This window comes from Taurulus bubalis (genome assembly GCF_910589615.1).
Source record: "Taurulus bubalis genome assembly, chromosome: 10".
Lineage (NCBI taxonomy): Eukaryota > Metazoa > Chordata > Actinopteri > Perciformes > Cottidae > Taurulus > Taurulus bubalis.
This window is the reverse complement of record NC_136598.1, coordinates 7,309,500-7,324,482: the sequence shown is the minus strand read 5'-3', so window position 1 is coordinate 7,324,482 and position 14,983 is coordinate 7,309,500. Positions and strand designations below refer to the sequence as shown.

The following is a 14,983-nucleotide window of genomic DNA, read 5'->3' as shown; positions in this document are numbered from 1 at the left end:
GCTAACGCTATACAGCTACTTTAGCTAGCGGCGGACACTCAAACGGGGCGTTCGTTTCGTTGAACCGGAGACACGTCTTCGCTCCCGTTGGCCCCGGATAACGAGTCACTTACCGGGACGCCTTCATGGCACCGTGTTCGCGCTGCGAAGGGCAGTGTCATCTGACAGGTCGCTCTCTGCTCGGGCAGAGTGAAGGCTCGGTGCTGGTCCGCCCCGCTCAGCTGGCAGCGCGAGGACTAGTGGGAGAGGAGCTGGAGCAGCGCCAGCGGAAGGCTGCTCGAGCTCATATTAATCTTTGACTGTGTGTCATGATGCACTCAAAAGTACAGGGTCATAACGCAGGCCACTTCATACACAGTAAACACAGTCATAATCAAACTGCTTTACAATGATGACAAAGAAACAGAAGCTATATTTATTCACTTTTTTATTTATTCATCTTTACAGGTGATTAGATTCAGTGTAACTCAACCACATGACTTAAATACGTATGATTCTGAAGGCATATGATCAGTAAACAGCCAGCAGGATACATATTTGATCATTTTAAGTGGAGTAAGTTGAATCAAATTCACTTTTTGTCCACCTATCTGCGTTATCGATGGGAAAAAAAAACATCTCAAAATTAAACAAGTGGTCTTTTTCCCAAAGTGCTGTCAATGCATCTGTGCGTCACAGCACACATCCAGGGAAGAATCATTCTCATCCTACTTTAATAAGGATGATTGAGTTGTCATTACAGCACCACAGGTGCTTTGTACAGCATATTGCACATCATATGAACGGAAACTGATGGTGTACAATTTTCCCGGCCAGCTCTTTCATCTCACGCAGCAGCTTTCTGTCTGTTGTGTTTGGCAAACCACTCGTCGCTTTTATCTTCGGCCATAGCCTAAAAAACAAGTTTAAAAGCAGAAAGAGCACAGGTACGGTTAATATCCATGTAGCATATTCTATCTAGAGAGGGAAATATTGGAGCGACATCAACCTTATCAAGCAGTTCCTTTCCTTCGGGGTCCACCTTGGACAGTTGCCTGAAAGCCTCGTCTCCCACAAAGCAGATTTCATGACCATCCTAAAACAAACAGTGTTCAGGTAAGTTTATTTTAAAAATAGAAACAAATGTTACTTCATTGCAGCATTATATTGAGAATACACTTACTGGGTCAGACAATATAACCACTTCTACTGTGGTCTTTCCAGGAGTGTCTAGGCTGACTAATGGAGTGAGAATCTTCTGATTTTCCTTTTTCATCAAGGCTTCCAGGTCAGGCAGCTGTGAGATTTAATAAAACATTCATGATGAATACAATAATGATTTTCTCCATTATTAACAATTACTAGAATGCATCCATGAAATAATGTTTTACTTGATCACGTGGGCAGGAAAATGCGATTCTCCCAAACGCTGTTCCGTGATCTACTGTCCCACCGTTGTCATGAAGCTCCAGTTTACACTGCATACAAATTAAAAAAAGAAAGAATCATAGTAAAAGAGATTACAGCATCATTAACACAAATTACAAAACACAATTATTGATATGATACTTGACTCACGTCAGTGTCTGCAAATCCCAAAAGCACTGTTTTCTTTTCCTCATTCTTTTCCATCACCTTCATTCCCAAAAGTGTAGTCCAGTAGCGGGTCGATCTCTGGAGGTCTGATACTCCGAGACAAACCTTCTGCACCGGGTCTGGGAACAAAATTTTAAAGCTTAGTGCTGAACGCTTTCTTCAAGCGTGTGCAGTATTCTTTAGGATACTACACACGTCTGCCCCAGCTGCCGGCACTGCATGAGGGATAACGTCACATGAAATGTTTCATGTGGGTTCTTGTCATGCAATTTCAATTAAGAAAATAATGATAAATCAATAACATACAAAATACATTGACATATGCTTAATTTGTTTGACCAATATAATACCAGGAAAGAGTATTGCTATAAATAAATGTATAATGCCATGAAACCAAGCAACTCTTTTGCATTAGTGAAGCTGTAACAAGCTTGGTATTTTCTACTTGATAAATGTGATAAAATGACTACAGTTATTCTTATTCGAGTACTGGATAAACTACAATGATAACTCCTTGAGCAGATAAAAAGACCCGGGTTGAGACCTTTACCACTGGGAGGCTGCTCTTTGTCCACGAGGTAGAAAGGATACCCTCCTGGAGCCTGGGTCAGATACAGAGCCTCTCCTACCTCAGTCAGAGGCCATCCCAGACGTTTAGCGTTGCTCACAGCCTGGCTCGACTGCAGAGTGAGCCCCTAAAGTGAAGATATTTACGACAATCACCCTTTACGAGGCGGCTGTACTCTCCAACAGAAACATGGTGCTGTCCTCTGTAAAGTATTTCACTAAACTCTCACCCACCAAGAAGTCATTGCCAAGTTGATACTCTCCCACCCCATAATTGTATGTCAGTTCAGCAACAAAATGGGCGTCTTCAGGGCCAAAGCCAACCATTGTCTTGCTCCATTTTCCATCATATGGGCTGTAAGGACACAGGGTGGGTGCAGCGGGTATTAACAGCTCTGCATAACTCTGTGTTATACAGATTTGTGAGTACAAAGTGCAGCTACTTCTAGTTGTCTGACGTTACCCATTACACGTTGCTTTGCAGCCTTCCTCAAACTCTTCATGACGCAAAATCTAAAATGAACGAGAAGAGATGAGAAAATATGCATTCAGTATTAGTACAACATTAATAAAACACGCGGGTCTGACTGGAGGAATTAATTGCTTCCGGCCTTTGAAGGAAACTCCGAAAATGTACCTTCATACCAAGAACATCTCGGTAAAACGTGGCAGTTTTGGTCCTGTCACCAACTTTGAAAACAAAATGCAACGCTCGTCTCAAGGCCATATTTGTAGACAGATATAAGTTAATGATGTCTGTGAGTGAAGATCGGTGAGCAGTGAACGATTAAGCGTCCTTTTGATGATCGATGTATCTGTCGTCGATTGGTCGAAAGTAAGAAAACAGCAGGAATTTACAATTGTAAATGCAATTATTGATTATTATGTTAGCCTTTGTTGAGGCATTTACATTGTTAAATCCTTATGGGGAAGGACGACGTCTTTACGCAGGATAAACATAAATAAAACTACGTTCGCCCCCCCTATCCATTCAGGTTAATGGTATCTCCCAGAATGTCACACGCTATCGCGAGGTTACAGCACCAGACTTGTTTTACATTAGAAGAGAAAAAGGAAAAAGGAAAATAATAAGGAAAAGTACAGTTAGGATAGATATAACAGGTATTCTGCAAAATAACTCAAGTAAGTGCTATCCAGTATTACTTCAGTATTTTAGAATAACAAATAGTATTGAGAAAATGTGAGCTCTGGGTTAAAACACATTTTTGTTGTTGTTGCTATATCATTTGTTTTACTTCTCATTTTTTGTTTCGTTTATTTATTTGTATTAATATGTGTATTTTATTATTTTATTAATAATGCAACATCCTGATTCACACTCCATACCAGATGGTGGCGTAATGCACCAAATAGTTGTTTGCCAACCGCCAATAAAGCTTAAAGAAGAAGCTTAATAAACGAAGAAGACGACACATTTGTGTATTGAGTGCAACTAGTTTGCCAACCACGCAGTGAATTATTACCCCTTAAACGAGACCATTTTAGAAACTTAAATGTAGTATTATCTTCACTGCAGCTGGTGGCGGTAAGGAGATTAGTTTGCGTTAGTGCAACCTTCCGGAAAACCAGCGAAGAAGAAACTGGGCAAACATGGCAGCGTACATGAGGAGCATGATATGTCTGGTTTCCACGGAGCGAAGTGCTTTTATGTCAAGGGGAAGCGGTGTTGTTGCAGAAGCGAGGCGGTATGTCCGCGCACTGAAGAGGAAACCGGTCCGGGTGTTGATGCCCGACACCGAGACGGAGAGAGTCCTCAAGCCGACAGCAGGGCGAGACGTCCAGAGGCAGAAGGGACAAGTCCCAGCTACAATGAAGCATCCTGAAGAGGACTTCGTTAAAGCGAGGCGTGATGACCATTCCGCTGTAAAGCTTGCTGTTATAAAGGATCACGTTGATGGACTTCGCTTCGAGAGGGCTTTGCCTGGAGATAAACGACTGGCGTAAGTGGCTCTTCATGCAGATGGTGAATTATTGCCATAATTGTCACAGATAACACCTATAAAGGATACGGTCTGATTGATCATGACCTTTTACTATCTCTGTCAGTCGCTTAGAGGATAAAAAAAAGGTCGTTTAGAAAGCAGTTTATTGTGTGCTTGAGTACCAAAATCTAACATCAATTATGAGATTTATAATCTGATTTACTAATTCTTTGATCAGGTGTGTCACACTGTTTTAAAAAATATTCACGAGCATTGTTCATATTCACACTGCATTTGATCATCTCTGCCTCCCATCTCCGCTCATCTGTCCTTCAGGAGGTTAGTGAGTGTTGCTCGTTCCAGGACATTTCGGGAGCACCAGGGTAAAATCCTCCTGGAGGGCAGGCGTTTGATCTGCGACGCCCTGGATGCTGGAGCCAACCCACAGATGGTGTTCTTCAGTACCGTGGATCGGCTCCGGGAGCTCCCTTTAGACAAGCTGAAAAGGGCCACGCTAGTCAAAGTCAAGTTTGAGGACATCAAGATCTGGTCTGAGCTTGTGGCCCCACAAGGGGTGATCGGTGAGGGTCACGTGTTTTGTTTGGGTTCATTACGAAGCCATAGGTGCTCGGAGTTGTTTCTGACTTTGACTTCTTCTTCTGCAGCCATATTTTCTCGTCCGGATCCGTCGCGTTTGAACTTCGCTAGTAAAGGTCATTCGGTGCCATTGTCCTTGATATGCGACAACATCAGAGACCCTGGCAACCTTGGGACCATGTTGCGATGTGCTGCCGCTGCTGGCTGCCACAATGTCCTTCTCACAAAAGGTATGCTAATCAATTCATTGTGCGAATAAGTGCTATTCACCCCTTGAACATTAGCGGTGGGAATCACCAGAGGTCCCACGATACGATAGACACACACACAGCTCGGTGACTTCTCCAGGAACTGCGTTGGGATGACGGTGTTACGGATTAACAGGCAGCCAGTTAACTGTTCCGTAACACCGGCCGCTACGAGAGTACCAGTAGCCAGTTTGATTTCTGCTTTTTTTTAACGTATTTGACCAGCGCTGTGCGAATGTTGTCCTGTGTGTCGTGCAGCAGCGGCGCTACGAGGGACAGGAAGTTCAGACGTTTGATTTAAACGCGGTCGGTGCATTTCTAATTTCTTTCTCCGATGTCTCATTTTAGTTTTGACCAACTTCCTACCAATCATGCTGATCCGGGACCTCTGCTGACCTCACCACAAAACAACACAGCACTATCTAGTGGGCTGACAAAGCAATTTATTTTATATTTCTAGGACCAAAAAGCTTATAATTGATATAATAAAAAGATCGATACTTGGCTTCCGTGTATCGATGCAATATCGCGATACAATGCTGTATCGATTTTTTCCCCCACCCCTATTGAACATGGCTTTGTTTCTTTGCGTGTGGTTCTTCAAATCTGTTTGCTTTTTCCACCGACAGGTTGTGTTGACGCTTGGGAGCCTAAAGTTCTGCGTGCAGCTATGGGTGCCCATTTCCGCCTACCCATCTACTCCAGCTTGGACTGGGATGACATGGAAAAACATCTCCCTAAACCTGTGACTGTTCATGTGGCTGACAGCAGCTGTGGCACCGACAGAAGTAGAGAATCGGAGGATTCACAAGTTAACGTGTCTCGTAGACCCTCCAAAGCAGGAGACTATGGCTGGGTCAGCGCAAAGTCGAACCACAACAACATGCGCTACGAGGAATACGACTCTGATTCGGACTCAGATTGTGAGGATGGGGGACTTCTACTTCCCATAGTGGACTCAAAGCTGTACCATGAGAGCTGGGCGGAGAGTGCCACTGCTCTTGTGATAGGTGGAGAGACGTGGGGTCTGAGTGTAGAAGCGGTCCAGTTGGCTGAGAAAACCGCCGGTCGCCGCCTCTTTATTCCCGTAGCTCCTTTGGTGGACAGCTTGAATTCAGCCATGGCTGCCAGTATCCTTTTATTTGAGGGCAGGAAGCAACTGTTGAAACTAATACAGACACCTGGAGGGAAATCTAAAGCGGAGCAGCAGCTTTCATGATGTGGGACTATTTATCAGTCACTACAGAATGAACTGAATGATTTTATATTCTACATCATGTCCTGCAACCAATAAAACACTGAATATCAATCAGGGATTTGTGAAATGAGTGTTTTTATTTTATGATTTTAAGTGAATTTATGCCTTTTTAGGGATTCAATCAATCTGCAAATGTTCTCGTTTAATCGTTTTGTCAGTCAAATGTGAGAAAGTTGTGAAAACTGGTCATCAGAATTTCTTAGAGTCCAGGGTAGCATCTTCAAATAACTTATTTCATCTAATTGACAACCCAAAACCTAAATAATTTGAATGTGCTACCATAGAGCACAAAAAGATGCAGGACAATATTTAATATACAATAAATCTCACTTGGTAAGGCAGAAATGACAAATTTGGGATTAGAAAAAGTTAAGACTCTTCCTGCTTATTGGAAGAGACGATGCTCCCCTCCCAAAAAAAAGCACAACTTTTCCTTTTTCTCCCCCTCCCTATCATTTCCATATGGCTCCTAAGAGCTTTAAATAGATTCATGCACTTGAGGCATAATAATTCTAGAACGAACACAGCCTTGACAAGTCCATCCTCGTTCTGCAGTTTATGCAAATATAAAGAAGTCATGAAACTTCCATCCCACCTGGAGTCTGCACATTAACCAAAAAGATCTGCATACCCTCTCCCATAATAAATGCAGCATGGGTTTTGAGTGTTTCTAACAAAGGAACTGGGAGTCTTTGCGTTGTGCGTTTTACATATCCAAGAGCTAACTTTATTGATAGAACTTAAAAAGAAGCAAAACTTTGTGCTTGCCAGTGAGTTTTAATGGGTGCGAGTAATGACTGAAGTAACAGAATACAGGGATTTCTACATTCAACACTCTTCAAATGCCATTTCTGTGCCTTCAGAAATAACCTGGTCTTTTCATTATGGGACCTTCACAGAAAATCCTCATAATGACTTTGAGATGAGAACCACCATTAACAACTGGCAAGAGATGACTTTCACTCACATCAGAACACACACACACACACACACACACACACACACACACACACACACACACACACACACACACACAAAGACACAGGGGTTTTAAAATATCAGTCATTGGTCTGTTACAAGCAAGTTTAATGTGATCTTTACTGTATGTGCACCTTTTTTTTTTTCTTTAAATAGGGCCAGAAAGGCTTACGGCTACATCCAACTGAGGTTGAGCATTTTTGCACTACATGTGAATTACAACTGTAAAAATGCATTTTATTCTTTCTCAGCATCATTCAGAAACCAAAAGTAACAAGGATCTCACAGACAAAACAGAAAGCAAAGAATCAGCTGAATAAGTAGGTCCACTGGGTAATTCTCTGGTTTTCTCTAGAGTTCAGAAATGCTATTGAGTGAAAAAAAAGTACAGATACTTTTCTTGACAAAAAAAAAAGAACCAACAGAGAATCTCCATATATATTACTGTAGGGACTATTGTCAATGCAAGGCACCACAGGAGAAAAACAGGACTCCGTGAAAAGAGAACATGTCAAAAAAAAAAAAAAAGTTAAAATGTCAGTAAAAACTGTCTGACAAAGTCAGAGTGGAGGTGGGAGAGATAGTACGAGGATGGGAAAGGCGAGGGGGGAGTTGCAACAGGTCAGGGTGCGATGATGGACTGAGTCCCATATAGCGTGTCCGATTTATATTTGGACTTCCTCTTCAGATGGGCTCTGGTTTGAGCTTTTCAGCCAGGAAGTCGCTGACAAATTGCTCCACTACGGCCGGTGTGATTTCCTCTACGTCGCGTACATACTTGGCACGAGCCGACATGTCCAGGATGGTGAGCAGAGGTGCTGCTTCGGGGAGGTTAGTGTAGTCCCGCAGGGAGTCACTCATGTCATCCTGTGGTGAAGGAGAAACAAATACAGTGATTAGGGGTGACAGGTCACGGTGTTACAGTGGTTCCTTACATTCATAGATGGATTACTGGGCACAGGCCAAAAACAGAGACTCTCTTTTTGGTAACATGTCTTGTTGGAAAGTCAAAAAGTAGGGATGTCTTAATCACTTTTTTCTTTTTGCTGAATTTTATCTGCCAATACTTTGGTTAAGGACACCTGATGAACATTTGGGATCTACAAAATAGATTTGTTCTGAAAATATAACTCATAGGTTTCCTCATTAAGTTTCCTATAATATTGTGCATAATGTCCTGCAGTTTGTTCCCAAAGTGGGGTTGGAGACCCACCAAGGGGTTTTAACATACATTGGAGGGTTTAGAAGATAACTAAGAGGACAGGAAGGACAGAACATAGTTGACTATTTAAGAATGTCTCTAAAAAGAAATTGCTGAATTCCTGCACACTGTGATCTCCAAGTATATAGAACTAAATATTGAACGTTTATTGGAAATGCAACATAGCAGCGTGGACAGTGTGCAGGAATTCCATTTTCTCTTTTGGTGTGATCACATTTTCTTGCCCACTTGCTGACAGCACGCTTCTTTTCTTGTAAATTACTGGACAGTCTGACTTCTTCAGGACTCTTTCACAAAAAAGAAAGACTGGGTGCTATTGGTTTAGACATCCCATCTTCGTCGACAGTATGATGATGCTCCCATCTTGATGAGAGCCCCTGTCTCATAATCTGGAGTCAAACGCTGGATATGTTCCAGGAGAGAAGACACTCGAAATTACACATTTCTCTGCTGCTCATCAGTTCAGACTTGCTTTTGGCAACTTTGGCCGCACCCCTTACCTGAACTACACCACGATACAATCGCCTCATACAATTCAGATCTGCCTGGTACAATCTTTATTAATGCACACTTCTTGAAAGAGAATATAAAACTCTCTCCCGTCTTCCTGCAGGCAGCCGGCCCAGAGAGACCAGAGCATTGGTGCCTAGTCACACATCCTGCTGTGTAGAAAGACAGGAAGGAGCACCATGTGGGGGGTCCAACAACATCCCTCCGGTTGCAAGAGCTCACTCACATCAGATATACGTCTCATCACAGAGCTCTGAATGTTACATGTGAGCAGGAGGGAGAGAGAGAGAGCGAGAGCAGAGGTGTGAAGGAATATGTCACAAATAGATTGCTGCAGGATTTGGAGGGCATTCCACTTTTTTCTTCTTCTTGGCAGTTATTTTGAAAGAGCTTCACCCATTTTCTGCCGGAGGCTCGATGTCACCATTCACCCTTTAACAAGTCAGGATTACAACCCCTGTAGCCCCAGGTAACAGAATGAATTGGCAGCAGCCAGGCAGGCAGGCAGCAACTTTCAAACAAGCTTGAAAAAGACCATTAATTATTGAGACTGAATAAGAAATCCCACCCTTTCGTAATTCAGCTTCAGTTCCAGCCGGGAGGGCTTCTGGAATTGGCATTCCTACCATGACAGAGATCCATTATTCTCGTCATACCTTCCCTAAGTCAAGCGGATTTCAGGTGTTGCGTTTTGTAAGGTCACACAGTTCATTTGCTAGGTGTGCACAGCCGCTCTCATTTGAGTATTTCATGACAGCGCAACCTGATTTCCCCTCAGCTTAGTTTGCTGGCTCAGAGCGAGACTCAAAGATTGCAGATCAGTTTCACATGGAAAAGATTATGCTGAAAATGCAAAACTAACAAGAAAAGGCCAGAGGGTGGCACTGCAACAAAGAGTTGGACTTCTCATGGAGGCAGCGCCTCTGATGTTAATACAGTTACTGATTTATGTGCCAGTGTGAGTTTTGTCCAAACAAAGTCAAAGACAAAATGACTTTGGACGGATTTCCTTCTACATATAAACGCTCGAGCTGTTTGTTGCGTCTTCCCAGTTCTCAGACGATCCGCAGCTATTCTTTCTAAATGGATAAAACCACACAATCAGCCATCAGACTTCTCATCGAATAGCTTGGCTGTGTTGCTACCTAAAAAGGATAAGCGTGCCAAAAGGAAGTCAGTGACCTCTTCTTTGCAGAACTGTGAACAGATGGAACAGATGAGCAGCAGTGTGGTACTTTGTCATAGGCAGCTAACTTCCTCTGAATAGAGCCCATTTTATCGTGCCACAAATCACCATACATTGGCCACTTAATACTCACAGATGTAATCTGTCACTAAGAACAATGTTGTTACGAGTGAACTGCTGCTTGATTGTGCGACTACAAATGGAGGCCTTGCTCTGCAGGCTCTCTTGCAGCCATACTAAGTGTAGATTATAGATGATCTGGGCACACAGTGTAAGGAAACCACAAAGAGAGAAATTCCACAATCTGTCACTGTGGCCTTTCCAGCCTCGACGATATGAGAAGATGTAATCTCTGCATCAGTCTTCTTCTCCGTAGGAAGTCATGCATCTTCTTTTGTGTGCCTTCTCTGCTTCTCGTGAGGTGCAGCCATTTCGGCCCCCCCCCCCCCACCCCGCCCTCTGCAGCGCAGCTCAGAACAAAAAAGACAAAGGGCCTCTCTGCTCCAGCCCGCACTCACAGCTGTGATAAGGCTCAGCGTGTGTTTACCATGTGTGGAACCTGCTGGGCCGTGTGAGGCTTATTCTGATTATTGATGCGCCGTAGCGTTTCACAGACGATGGCCAGCTGATAAGGCCCGAACTGATAACGATGAACAAACCTCCCCACTGGCCTCTGAGCCGGAGCTGCGTCCATCTCACTTCCCAGCTTTGATGTCTTGAGGAAAAGCCATGATTGTGAAATTTTGGATGACCTCAACAGCAATTGCACAACGGTTTACACAAAAACCATCAGATTTCATTGAACTTTAGCAATATGGCTACAGTCAATGCAACTGTTGTGTTCTTTTCTTTTTTGGAGCAAAGAAACATTCAGTGTGTTTATAATTAAACACTAAATGTCTCCATGCAATGCTACGGTCTCTATCAGGCTGTACCGGTATAATGTTTACCTTGTTCATGTCATTTAGTTTAGTTTGTTGCTAATGCTAAACTAAATATGTTAACATTTGCTAATCAGTACTAAACACATATTGACATTTGCAGGTATTTGGTAGTATTGAACAATTTTGACCTGGTGATGACGCCTGACAACATGTTATTGGGTCATCGAGTTATTACGACTCATCTCATCAATGTCTCTAACCCATTTCATTCTATTGCTGTTGAGACATTTCGTACAACCAGAAATGTAACAATTGTATTAATTATTGAATAATTCACAGACTATTTATTTGATTAAATGTTTAGTCAATAAAGCATTAGAAAACAATGAAAAATGGACTTCACAATAGTCTAAAACCTTGAAGTATTCAAGGTACAGTAATGTAAGACAAAGTAAAGCTGGACATTTTCACATTTGTGAGCCTGGACCTTCTTGCTTAAAAAGAGACAATTAATTGATAATCAAAATTGTTGCTGATTAATTAATAAATTCTTGCTTATTGAGTCAACTCAAAATGTGAACCTCATGGTGGTGCTAGAGTAAAATTTGCGGTAACTCCAAAGTCATTAGGATTCATCCTCTTGGCACCATGAATGTGTGTACCAAATATTATTGCAATCTATTAGATAGTTGTTGAAAAATTCCACTCAAAATCTCGGACGTGAACCTCATGCTGGCGCTAGAGGAATAGTCAGGGGATCACCAAAGAATCATCCTCTGGGGACCATGAGTGTCTCTACAAAATCTACAGATCATGTCAACCATCTCATAGTTGTTAAGACATTTCACTTTGAACTAAAGTGGTGGACAGACTGATCGTATTTTCATTCCTAATGCCACGCCGAAAGCAGAGCTAAAAACATATAATATTTATTGAGCTTTACGCACAAAATCAAGCATTAGAAACCTGAAAAAAAATTTAAAAATCCCGGGCACTATTGCAGCATCCTAGATCAAGCTGCACTTGAGGGGCGGACCGCAGGACAGAGTGCAGGACTCCGTTGGGACGAGATGGACTCTGTGTTTACATCATGATGCGTGGTTGCTCAAACATAGACAAAGGTGATGGGCAATGCTTTCCTGGGTCCCGCTCCTCGTACCTGGTTCAACTAAGTCGATCAGATGTCCTATTATCCAGCTTAAATTACCCCGATGACTGGAGTCAGGCTATCTCGGTTTCTCAAAGGCTGATCCGCGCTCAAACAGTCTTGTTAATTCAAACCAGACATCAGTCATCTGGATAATTGTGCGTGCCCGTCTGCTTCAAAAGGGGGAAGCGTCGATCACTGAAACCATGATGTTCTAACAGTACAATGGCAAATAAACTCAAAGGAAGAGACACTTTTTTCTCTGCTGACGAGCAGGAGATGATCATGAATGCATATGAGGAAGTCAAGACCATATACATCATGGTGAAGTCTAAAGCTGCGTTCACACCAAAAGCATTGTGAATATTCGCAACGCTTTTGGTGTGAAACGCAGCTTAACATCGCCCATGCTGCGAGGGCTAGACAAAAATATCAGACAAGTTAAATGCGTAAGTGTTGGGGAAATGTATCGGCTCATTTTAAGTGCGTCATCACCCAAATCAATCAGATTAGTATTTCTTTAAATGTGCCTGCTGGCAGTAGGCTTTCAGAATAAGTAGATAAAAACCAACCCCAAGAGTATCTAATTGATACTTATGAGGATATATGTACTATATGCACATGTGTGATTCTCTCTATTCTTATCATGAGTCCACCTTAATCATTTTCTACAATAATGGTATGCATGGTGTACTAATAACACTGTCATATCATTATGAGTGCTTTCAACACATCCATAAGTTTCTTAAGCGCTAAATAAACGTTACGAACAGCACGGCATGCAGCGGCTTTCCCGATGTTCTCCGCATCGCCGACACTGTACAAACATGTACCACTCGCAAAAAAGCGCAAGGCTTTGCATACAGTCTGTGATCCAGTCTGTGATCCAGTCTGTGATCCAGTCTGTGATCCAGTTGATGCTCGGCTGCGGCGTGTTGCGTTCAATGTACGGCTCGAGAAGGTCTCGTTAATACATTATTCCTTGTCGGCATAATCTATATCGCCGCGTACAGGAAGTCATGATGACGTGACAACGGATCCTGGCGATCTGGAAGAACTCTCTCCCTATAAAACTAATATAACTAATATCGCTCCTTCATCAATGAGGAAGGGAGCTGCCTTTTTTGTCCGGTGGGAGTGTCCAGCTTATCCAGTGAATTTCAGTAAACCTGCGCTGGAGCAGGTTCAAGTTTTTAGATGTGTTGCTATGGTGATTTTGCCAAACTTGCTCCGTGGAACCGAAAAGCCTGACCTGTGTAATCTTATCCTGAAAACTCAGTTAGCCAGGTGCGAGGAACGGGGCCCTGATGTTGAAATGTTTAATGTTAAGATGCCGACCACATTATCCGCCTATAGAAGAGTGTTTGTTGCTGCTGTTTACATTCCTCCTGATGCTAATTAAAAAAAGAAGCACATGGTCTTTTTTGTTGTAATTATTCTTTAATTCCTGCCACAAAGATCTGTTGAAATTGTTAAAATGACTAGTTATTACCTCGAGAGTACAATGTGCGTGCAAAGGCCAGTACACAGCAGCAATGAAAGGACAAAAGACCTTTCATTCTGCATTTGTACCATGAGTATACTACTCTGTGGCGTATTTCTTTTTTTTTGTAGGGTAAGAAGATCTTGTGTCATTCTGCTCAGCCTGGCCTTCCCCCTGAGAGACTGCCAACATACTGCTGTCTCATGGACACAGAAAACCCAGCAGCTGGCCTGGCAAGGAGCGTGCGACTACCATGGTTAACCCGGGCCAAGGAGCAGGAGTCTGAGCCCGGAGCCTGGAAGCTCCACTCTGAGCGCCTCAAACAGGAAGTGATATCGGACCCTGAATCCGATCTGGAAGTGAAAAGTGATTTCATAGCCGGTTGAGCAAAAGCCAGAAAACGATACCTGCACTGCGTGGATGTAAAAAGATCTGCCTTCGCATGTGTGCCGCAAGGGAAATAAAGCAAACTTCTGAATCACTTCGAGCTCCAGTGCAACAATAACTCTTTGTGTGAGGTCAAATAAATATTGTCACTCAGACAATGGACACGAAAGTCTGTCATGTCAACTCTGGAGGCCTTCCTTGTTCTGTGAGTGTACGTCAGGGGCATTTCAAGGCTGACAAGCGACCTTGGACTGACACACACAGGGTCAGAAAGTTAGCACATGTGCAAGCCCCACGGCCACGAAACCTGAGCTTGCCCTCAGTGTGTGATACGAGAGACCAGCGTTGTCCTCCCAGACTGCTGGGCAGAGAGAACTGGGAGGAAGGGGAGCTAGAGGGTAGATGGCAAGGGAACTGGGGAGAGGTAGCTAATCTGGTAATTATGTCTGCCGCTGCTGCTAACTCCACCAGCTCTGGAAAGGTCGAGACAGAACAACATGAACTAAAAGGAGTTATGAAAACTTCTAAGTTAAGACGCGGGAGGAGATAAAGTAGGAGATGGAAGGATATTTTGGACGAGATAAGCCTGCTGGCACGCTCTACCCATTATGATAAAGACCCCAAGTTGAATTTTGGGTCATAGATAGGAGCGAGTGTTACTCTTGCGGGTTCAAGAGGCTCAGAGGGGCCTCTAATGCAGTCATTTCAACAACGGCTGAGGTGTTGGGTGCAGATTCAAACTAGGAAGGGACTTATGTGATCAGAGCCTGACTGCTGGGCCAAGCATTGGCTGATATTAGCTCATTTCAGATACATTGGCATCACATGTAGGCTGAATGTAACAAATGTAGAAATACATGTTGGTTAGAAGTTACACTATTACATTACTCTTCTGTCTGGAGCCCAACGCTTACCTTTAATGATTGGAAGGGAAACCTACGCTACTTTTTTTCAATTTTTCAACTGTTATGTGTCCATCTCAGAATTCTTTAATAACC

General features: G+C 43.0%; 3 protein-coding genes across 3 annotated transcripts in view; 1 reads left to right on the top strand and 2 right to left on the bottom strand.

The window, feature by feature from the left end:
* Nucleotides 1–441: 441 nt before the first annotated feature.
* On the bottom strand, nt 442–2,869 carry glod4 (glyoxalase domain containing 4; the record flags this gene model as incomplete). Its single annotated transcript, XM_079225278.1, has 9 exons — nt 442–892; nt 989–1,075; nt 1,163–1,276; nt 1,371–1,457; nt 1,558–1,694; nt 2,126–2,270; nt 2,377–2,497; nt 2,606–2,655; nt 2,780–2,869. The coding sequence occupies 9 exons, from the start codon at nt 2,867–2,869 to the stop codon at nt 827–829; spliced, it is 897 nt and encodes a 298-aa protein (XP_079081404.1). The 3' UTR covers nt 442–826.
* An 863-nt stretch (nt 2,870–3,732) lies between these two features.
* Nucleotides 3,733–6,211, top strand: mrm3a (mitochondrial rRNA methyltransferase 3a). The gene is made up of 4 exons (XM_079225031.1): nt 3,733–4,103; nt 4,422–4,666; nt 4,751–4,912; nt 5,560–6,211. The coding sequence occupies exons 1-4, from the start codon at nt 3,754–3,756 to the stop codon at nt 6,147–6,149; spliced, it is 1,347 nt and encodes a 448-aa protein (XP_079081157.1). The 5' UTR covers nt 3,733–3,753; the 3' UTR covers nt 6,150–6,211.
* A 1,501-nt stretch (nt 6,212–7,712) lies between these two features.
* The window catches only part of nxn (nucleoredoxin), a gene marked incomplete at its 5' end in the record, with an annotated part of 54,535 nt that continues 47,264 nt past the window's right edge, over nt 7,713–14,983 (bottom strand). Inside the window, one exon of the mRNA XM_079225433.1 lies at nt 7,713–8,033. Within this exon, the coding sequence (XP_079081559.1) occupies nt 7,851–8,033 (183 nt within the window). The 3' untranslated portion in view covers nt 7,713–7,850. The remainder of the gene's footprint in view (nt 8,034–14,983) is intronic.